Genomic DNA, 10,000 nt, shown 5'->3' with positions numbered 1-10,000 from the left:
AACATTAGTGGTAAAAAAAAAAAAATCACGGTTTCGGATCATTTAAGGTATTTGAGTCACGGATCGGATAATTTTTTGGATCAGCAAAAAAATTAATAAATTAAAAAAAAAAATATATATATATATATATATATTGGGGGGGGGGGGTAAATTTGCTTTTCATTTATTACTTAAAGCTCACTTGAAGTACTTTGAAACCACATCAAAAACTACTAGCCTAACCAATCAAGATCAAGGATTATTAAAAACAAGTGAACATAGTCAGTAATAAAATAAGAAAAAGTACACAAATTACAAGCAGAGATGAATTCTAAATAACAAATTTACAAAGTCTAACAGTAGTATTCAGGTAGACCTACATAAATTAATAATTAGGCATACATGTAAAATAACATTATTTGCTCACTGTAGAAATCACATTTTCATCTTTGTTAAAGCTGTATTTTGTAGTTTTATTAACATTAATAACACAGCAGGAATATTAGTCTGCCGTCACTTTAAGAAACATCCGGATTCTTTCTAGTTTAGTTGAGGCGTATATTTATTTATGAAGCACAATAAATGCGTGACGTCACGTCGGTCGGAGCAGCAGCATTTGTTTTCAGCGTGAATGCCGTGAAAAACACACAAAACACAGCTAAACTGGGAAAGAGCTTTGAGATTGACTGAACAACTAGATCTGACAAGAAATCTGAGGTGTATTTTTACAGACTGCCGAAAGCTACAGAACAGAGAAGCAAATTAATCGCTGCGATTCACAGAAACTACTGGATCCTGGCAGAGAAAGCTGGATTTGCAGTTTTCATTTCGTGTCTATATGCTGAATTTAGGGGTAAAATCACACCCTATATATTGTACTGTTAATATATTGTATTGACAACTCAATTAAATAATTACCATCGTATATTCTGCATAATTGGATGTTTGTATAAAAAGTACACAAGTTTTAGGGCTGGATGATATATATATATATAACATTGATATAAGTGATCACATGGATTTAGACCTATATTGTATTTATATAAAGCGTTCACATTTGCTTTGTGTATTTCCCCGGCGTATGAAATCAGGCTCATATAAATGTCAGGAAAACACGATTTCTGCTGCATGTCAATAATATCCATGATCACTGGATCTTCGGCGAGTCGTAAGAAACACTATATCGAGTCCAAGCTTTAGTTTAAACTGATAATTGTTGGTTTTACTCGCGTTTTCACAGTTTCTTCTATTAAATCCAGTATGTTTTGGCGGGAAAGTGACGTCAATACATTCCCTCTATAAAGCCTTCCTGTAACTCAAACAGTAGATCATGGCGCTCGCAACACTAAGGTCGTGGGTTCGATTCCCAAGCAAGGACTGATAAAATGTCACTCTGGATGAAAATGTAAAGTTAAATTAAAGAAAAACATTACATTGCAGCACTTTGTTATAAGGTTGTACTTAGTTAACATGAACTAACAATAAAAACACGTCTAAAGCATTTTTAATCTAAGTTCATGATCATTTCAACATTTACAAATACATTATTAAAATTAAAAGTTGTATCTGTTAATAATACTTAACAGACATGAACTAACATTTTCTATTAACTAACATTAATAAAAATTGTAACAAATGAATCACCATTTCCTTGTTACACATTACATGTAGTTACTATTGTAATAACTATGAATTATGCATAATTACATGCATCAAACCCTATTCATAACACAAATGCTTTAGTAAGTACATGTAGTTCATTATTATTACTCAGTACTTAAATGTATAATTACACTGAAACACTGACACCTTAAAATAAAGTGTAACTGAAAAGAAAAATCACTCCAATGTCTTAATCTTTTCACTTGACAGCTGACAAGAACCCAAAGTCTGCAAAGATCTTAATATTTCTCCTCAAATGATCCGAGCTGATCCACTTTTTTATTGTATAGCTTTATATATTCTTCCCTGACTTGTTTTTATTTCTACTGAATATTTAATTTTAAATGAAATGAAACGAGCCATACCTGAGAACTCCATGAAGTCAGCCTATAACCACCAATAACTCAAACCTGCTCATCTAACAACAACAACAACAACAACAACAACAACAACAACAACAACAACAACAACACCACGCAAACGAAATGGAGAAACTCAATCCCTGACATGAGCAGATCATTTATCCGGAGCGATATTAATATTCCCAACACAAAAACACCGCATGATCACGAACATCCAGACATTCACACAGGAGATTCATCACTTTAATGGCATAACTTTAACTAAACAACACATCTGAACTGCTTAGTTTAAAATAAAACTAATAATAGAGGGAGCAAGTCCATATTAATATCTATGCGTTTAGGATGTGATGTCGTTAATTAAAGGATTACTTCACTTCAGAATTTAAATTTCCTGATAATTTATTCACTCGTACGTCATCCAAGATGTAAATAAAAGTTATGGTTTTTGAGTTTATGGTTTATGTCATTAAAATTTCCATTTTATAACCAAAAATAAACATTTATGTAATGTGTGAAGTCATGGATGTGCAAGACGAGCATTTGTGGTTAAAAAGTATATAACTGTAGAAATCTACAAAACCTAATGTTTCCATCGCCCTTCAGTTACTCACTAAATGATTGCAGGATATTAATATATGGATGAACTATTAGTTTTAAACTAAACACCAGCAAAACTGAAGCTCTTGTTGGGTCTCGTTCTATTATCTAAAACTAAATCCTTTACTGTCCGGTTTATATTTCCACTCAGGTGAAAAGTCTTCTGATGGTTTGCTTTCTTTTGGTTCATATATGAATCATATTTTTCCATTTACGCAACATTTCTAGACTCCGTCCATCACTTTCTCAGCAAAGTCCTTATTCATACTTTGGTTCGGATTGATTATTGTGACTCTTTTATGAAATTCAGAACTCTAGGATTAATAACCATTCACGTACATCTGATCATATAACTATGTTCTTTTCTTTACTTCCAGTTCGTTATCGCATGCATTAGAAAACTGCTCCGATATTAAGCTCTTCATAATTGAGCTCAGATCTTCTTCATTTTTATACTCATTAAAGATCATCCTCAGAATAATTAATTGCAGTTCCAAATTTTACGTTGAGAACATTTGGTGGAAGGGCTTTCAGTTGTGTAATTTAAAAAAAAAAATCCCTTTTTAAAGCTCAAATTAAAGTTATTTTAGTTAATTTTAGTGATTAGATTGTTTGATTTGTTGATTATATGTTTGATCTGTTTGTCAGTATTTTTGCATAGCTTTGTATTTTACTGATTTACTTTTATGTTGTACGGTTTCCTTGAGGGCCTTGAAAGGCGCCTAAATAAAAGGTATTATTATTATAATTATAAATGTTTATTTTTTTAAATAAAATGTGCGCTGGTTTGTCTGGATCGGACTCTTATTCCTCGGCTGGATCGTGTCGAGACTTTGAAGCTGCACTGAAACTCACATTTAGACCATTATATGGGAAATATTAATAACTAAAATCATTTGGCGGAGTGATATGAAACCTGCTGGAACTACTTTAGCTGTGAGTTTCCCTGAAAATAACTCCACTACTTTCGTCAACCAATCAGAATCAAGCATTCAACAGCACCGTAGTTTAATGAAAAAAATATTTTCATGACTTAAAATCAATTGATCTTCAACAGAAATAAATCTAATGCTGGTTTAATAAAGCTGGAATCTGAATCCGTTGTTATTTCCTTTCACAGTCGGGAGTGATGCATGCTGGGAATGTTCCAACAATACACTGGTAATGAATAAAACGGTGTGATTCCCCGAACAACGACAGCTGGGCTTTAAAAGCTTTTGTGTCGAGCGAATCAGCTTGATCAAGTGGAAAACAAAAGCAGCCAGACTGAAGCATTATGGGTAAACACATCAATGTGAAGATGCACCGGTTAAAAGAAGAAGACAAGCGAGATTACTTTTAGATTTTGACAGCGGTCTCACTCATGTTTACAGTATGTGAAACACAGATGAATATTTCCCATGAGGCCGCAGTGATAAACCAGTGCCAACTCTGTCATCAGGGTCTCAACACCATTTCAACCCCACACTTAAAGTAAAAAATATTAGTATTATGTTATAAACACATTACAATAAAAATAATTCACAAAATTATTACATTTTAATGTGGCAGGAGATTTATTCTTAACATTAATTCTTATTTTAATATAGTGTTTTTATTGTATTAAAGAAAGAAATCTGCAATATTTTATTTTAATCAGCATACAATAATAATGCAAAATGTCAATACTTACTTTTTGCATTAAAAAAATGCAAGCAACGTGCTAAAATATGCTAGCAAAGTGCTAAAACATGCTAGCAAAGTGCTAAAAGAAGCTAGCAGTGCTAAAACATGCTAGCAAAGCGTTAAAACGTTCTAACAGGGCTAAAATATGCAAGCAAAGTGTTAAAACATGCTAGGCAAGTGCTAAGTCATATTAGCTATTTGTTAAAATGTTAGCAACATGCTAATTCAAGCTAGCAGCATGTTAAATCAGGCTAGCAATGTGCTAAAAAATGCCAACAAAGTGCGAAAACACGCTACCGAAGTGCAAAGTCATGCTAGTTATTTGTTAAAACGTAATAGAAAAATATTAAATCATGCTAGCAATGAGCTAAGACATGCTAACATTATGTTAAATCATGTTAGCAATGTACTAAAACATACCAACAATGTACTAAAACATGTTAGCAACATATTAGCAATTTGGTAAGACATCCTAGTAAAATGCTAATTCATGCAGGCAACATGTTAAAAACGCTTGCAAACATTCTAATCCATGCAAGCAAAGTGTTATACATGCTAACAATCTGATAAAACAGGTTAGCAACATGCTAATACAAGGTACCAATGATTTAACACATTCTAGCAAAGTCATACTAGCTTAGTACTAGCTGTGTTAATACATACTAGCAAAATATTAAACCATGCTAACAATGTGCTAAAACATACTAGAAACATGCTACATGTAACTGTCGTAGACCAGTAAGAGTTGTGCGCGTAAATCTCACTTCCCTGATCTTAGGAGGCGCTCTATCATTATTGTCAAATTTCAAACATGTTTTAGCACATTGCTAGTGCTCTAGCGTCTGACACTTGCGGCTGCGGTCTTTAGCCTCCTTGTTAGAGCCCCGCCTCCCACGCCGGAGACCATGGTTCGAATCACACTCGGACCGGGTCAGTAGGAACGGTCACATGCTACGTGCTAAAACACTAGCGAAATCCTAATTCATGCTAGCAATTTGACAAGACATCCTAGTAACATGCTAATTCATGCTAGCAACATGCTAATTCATGCTAGCAACATGCTAAAATGTTACCAACATGTTAATTCATTCTAGCAATGTGCTAAAACATGTTAGCAGCATGTTAAATCATGCTAACAACTTGTTAAAACATACTAGCAGCATGCTATAACACTTGCAATGTGTTAAAACATGATAGCAATCTAACAAGACATCCTAGTAAATTCAACTTTCAGAGGCTTTTGTCAAGTCAACATAAAAGTTTGTCCGGATGAACTTTTCTTTCTAGTTAAAATATAATTTCACTCTTTCACCGTTGGGATGTAATATGGACATGTTTTGAACAGGCTGCCGTGAGATTCAGTCCCTCATAAATCATGTTTAATTTCAGGAAGATTTGCTTCCCAGTCTAAATTCTGAGATTGGATTTGGAAAATGTAATAATAAATCAGATTTTTGGGGATCGTTTAGAGTTCGTTCCTCACCCATGTCCGCAGTGACCAGCGTGGACTGGTTTTCAGGCAGTGAGACGGACGCCTGGTCGGGGTCCTGATCGTCCTCGTTAACCTCCTGCTGGCTGTGACTGAGATCGGAGCGAAGCTCGGAAAACTCATCCTCCTCCCTGAGAGACACAGAGCCCAAAAATGTACAAAAAACAGAAAGTAATTTCCCCTTTAAATCTTTCCCTCGCACTCTGCAACACATCATTCCCTCACGGGTCAAAAGGACCCCAAGCAATGGGGACCCTAAAATTATACTTTTTTTTTTTTTGTCCAGAAAGCTTATTTTATTTGGATATTTTTACTATTTTTTAATGCAATTTATTTTATTATTTTTTTATTTTATATTTCTTTAAATTACTAGATTTGATCAATAATTAACAATAAAAAAATAGTACTTTAAGCACATTCCTCACAATTTAAATTCAAAATAACTCACAATTTTAAGCATAACCCTTTTAATCCAGCTCTAAATATTTTACGTTGGGTGTCTCTGCCGAACTCTTGTGAAAAAAAATAATATATATCATGATATTTCATAACTTATATCTCTATATGGAGTAAATGAGCTGTTCCTCTGGGTCCTAAAGCCAGTTCACTTCAGTGTGCATTCAGATACACATGTACACATTATAAAATCATTTTTTGGTAAAGTTTTAGAATTTTTTTGTTTGAATTTTGAGCATTTTTATGTTTTTCTGTGTGTACTGAAGCATTCCTCACATTCCATTCATTCCTAAGGAGCTCAAATTGAGCCGATTTGTTACTTTTTAAAATTTCAACCACAAAACTCATTCATTACATTTTTTTTTGTGTATTTGTCGTTCAAGTGCGACAGAAGTCCAAGGGTCTTGGACCCCTCTAATGAATCCTCATTTATAATCATAATAAAAAAAGAAAACGTATGACTCAAGCTTAAAGGGATAGTTCACCCAAAAATGAAAATTAGCCCATAATTTACTCACCCTCAAGCCATCCTAGGTGTATATGACTATTACAAAATATGCAGTTTTATGATGGATAGTTGCACTTTTATGATGAACAGATGCACTTTTATGATGGATAGATGCACTTTTATGATGGATAGTTCCACTTTTATGATGGACAGATGCACTTTTATGATGGAGTGATGCACTTTTATGATGGATAGATGCACTTTTATGATGGAGTGATGCACTTTTATGATGGATAGATGCACTTTTATGATGGATAGATGCACTTTTATGATGGAGTGATGCACTTTTATGATGGATAGATGCACTTTTATGATGGATAGATGCACTTTCATGATGGAGTGATGCACTTTTATGATGGATAGATGCACTTTTATGATGAGAGATGCACTTTTATGATGGATAGATGCACTTTTATGATGGATAGATGCACTTTTATGATGAGAGATGCACTTTTATGATGGACAGATGCACTTTTATGATGGACAGATGCACTTTTATGATGGACAGATGCACTTTTATGATGGATAGATGCACTTTTATGATGGATAGATGCACTTTTATGATGGACAGATGCACTTTTATGATGGACAGATGCACTTTTATGATGGATAGATGCACTTTTATGATGGATAGATGCACTTTTATGATGGACAGATGCACTTTTATGATGGATAGATGCACTTTTATGATGGATAGATGCACTTTTATGATGGACAGATGCACTTTTATGATGGACAGATGCACTTTTATGATGGATAGATGCACTTTTATGATGGATAGATGCACTTTTATGATGGACAGATGCACTTTTATGATGGATAGATGCACTTTTATGATGGATAGATGCACTTTTATGATGGATAGATGCACTTTTATGATGGAGTGATGCACTTTTATGATGGAGTGATGCACTTTTATGATGGAGTGATGCACTTTTATGATGGATAGATGCACTTTTATGATGAGAGATGCACTTTTATGATGGACAGATGCACTTTTATGATGGACAGATGCACTTTTATGATGGATAGATGCACTTTTATGATGGATAGATGCACTTTTATGATGGACAGATGCACTTTTATGATGAGAGATGCACTTTTATGATGGACAGATGCACTTTTATGATGGATAGATGCACTTTTATGATGGACAGATGCACTTTTATGATGGATAGATGAGGAGTTCTTTTCCAAAACGCTATAAATCCATTTAAATAGTTTTCAGGAAAATGACATTTTTTACCTAGACCCACACATTTTGTGAATATTCAATTTATCCTGTTAAAATGTTTTATTGGCTCAGTCTAAACATGTTGAACAATGATTATTAAATCAAACAACAATATTGTTTATGATAAATTAAAAGTTAATTTATTTTTTTTCCAAAACGCTATAAATCCATCGATTTTTTTTCCAAAACGCTATAAATCCATCCATTTTTTCCAAAACTGTATGGTTTGTCTTTAAAAAAAAAAAAAACGAGAGCATGCAACATATAATCAAGGGCTCATACTATAAATTACTATAAATTAAATTTAGTAACACATTTAGGCTAATAGTCATTTGGTGCAGAACCTGAAAATAGTAATGATATCAATAGCTAATGAAGTTATTTAGTAATACATTCAGAGTCATTTTTAGTAAAGTGTCAAACCTGTAACAAGTAGGACCAATTTGTCCACTACATATGCATTAAAAAAAACGAATTATTAAAAATATTCAATAAAGATAACGATATTCAAAAGTAGTGATGGGCACCCCTCCTCCACACACACACACACACACACACACACACACATGCATGTATAGGCTACACAGCATGTGAGCAAAGCGGAGCGGCGTGACGCTTAAATATAGGCCAAGTTAAAAAAAAACTTAAACATACGTTTCATATTTATGTTTAATAATATAGGCTAATGTTTTTTTTTTATTTCATCTATGTTGATTATATGAAAAGGGAACCGCATGAGATGAGTACGATAGGATCATAAGATGCCCAATATATCGGAAAACATTTGGAATAGGTCAGACATGATTTTGACCACTTATTAAGTTTTGTTTAGTAGAAAGCCTTTCTTTGAAGTGAATTTCGTTTTGTATAAATTGTATCTCCATTTTAATCAATGTTTCATCAACAAATTGACTGGATTAATAATAAATAAATAAGAAGCAAATATAGCAGACATACGCTATAATCAGCGCGTGATCTGGAGCGCGTCTCATAAATGAACCGAAACACTGCGATACTTGCCTCACAGTCCTGAGAAGTATATCTATAAAGAGCTTGAAATGTCTACATTTAAACAAAACAATAAAAAACGAAAAGAAATTGGCTACTCTCTGCGTATGTAGGCTAATTCGAAGTGTGCATTTCTCTCTATAGGCGCGTTCACTACTGCGAAGATGGCGAGTCAGCATAGTCAACTTTATCTTTGTAGCTGACACTGACAGAAAACACTAGTTAAATTCAAAAATAAACAATTCAAATGTTTCATGCATAATCATTACTTTTGTCGGTTCTTTGTGGCAAGCTTTATGCGTGCGTTGAGATGCGGAATAGGCAATTAAAAAACGCTCATTATGGTTACTCTCCCATATTTAAGTAATTAAATCAATATAAATATGTGATTAAACTAATGGCTTAAATGAACTACTAGTAAACTAGAAAACTCACTCATTTTGAGGAATGAATGAACATAAACAAACCTCTGTTCAGAGCGCCGCCGTGTTGGATTGCGTAGAACGTTCACCGAATTCTGATTCGTCCAGAGGATTTATCGCGTTTTGGCTAAAAATAGGTTTGGCGCTTATCGCGTTTTGGACAGAAACTGCATCTTTCAGTACATTTTAAACAAGGAAATATAGCGATTTGGCATGAAACGTTGATGGAGCAGTGAATAGGTTCAGTACACAGCAAAATGACATGACAAACTCTTTTTTTTTTAAAATGGCGTTTATCGCGTTTTGGAAAAGAGCTCTTCAGATGCACTTTTATGATGAATAGATGCACTTTTATGATGGATAGTTGCACTTTTATGATGGAGAGATGCACTTTTATGATAGACAGATGCACTTTTATGATGGACAGATGCACTTTTATGATGGACATATGCACTTTTATGATGAATAGATGCACTTTTATGATGGATAGTTGCACTTTTATGATAAATAGATGCACTTTTATGATGGAGAGATGCACTTTTATGATAGACAGATGCACTTTTATGATGGACAGATGCACTTTTATGATGGACATATGCACTTTTATGATAAATA

General features: G+C 33.7%; 1 protein-coding gene across 2 annotated transcripts in view; it reads right to left on the bottom strand.

The window, feature by feature from the left end:
* mcc (MCC regulator of WNT signaling pathway) overlaps window positions 1-10,000 on the bottom strand; it is a 152,894-nt gene that overhangs the window by 44,556 nt on the left and 98,338 nt on the right. For both annotated transcript variants that reach the window (XM_077222479.1, XM_077222480.1), the window contains one exon: window positions 5,752-5,888. In XM_077222479.1, coding sequence (XP_077078594.1) covers window positions 5,752-5,888 — 137 coding nt within the window. The remainder of the gene's footprint in view (window positions 1-5,751; window positions 5,889-10,000) is intronic.

This window comes from Siphateles boraxobius, unplaced genomic scaffold, assembly GCF_051911475.1.
Source record: "Siphateles boraxobius isolate OS27281-9 unplaced genomic scaffold, OSU_SipBor_1 120, whole genome shotgun sequence".
Classification (NCBI taxonomy): domain Eukaryota; kingdom Metazoa; phylum Chordata; class Actinopteri; order Cypriniformes; family Leuciscidae; genus Siphateles; species Siphateles boraxobius.
The sequence above is the reverse complement of the archived record's forward strand: the minus strand, read 5'-3'. Positions and strand labels throughout refer to the sequence as shown.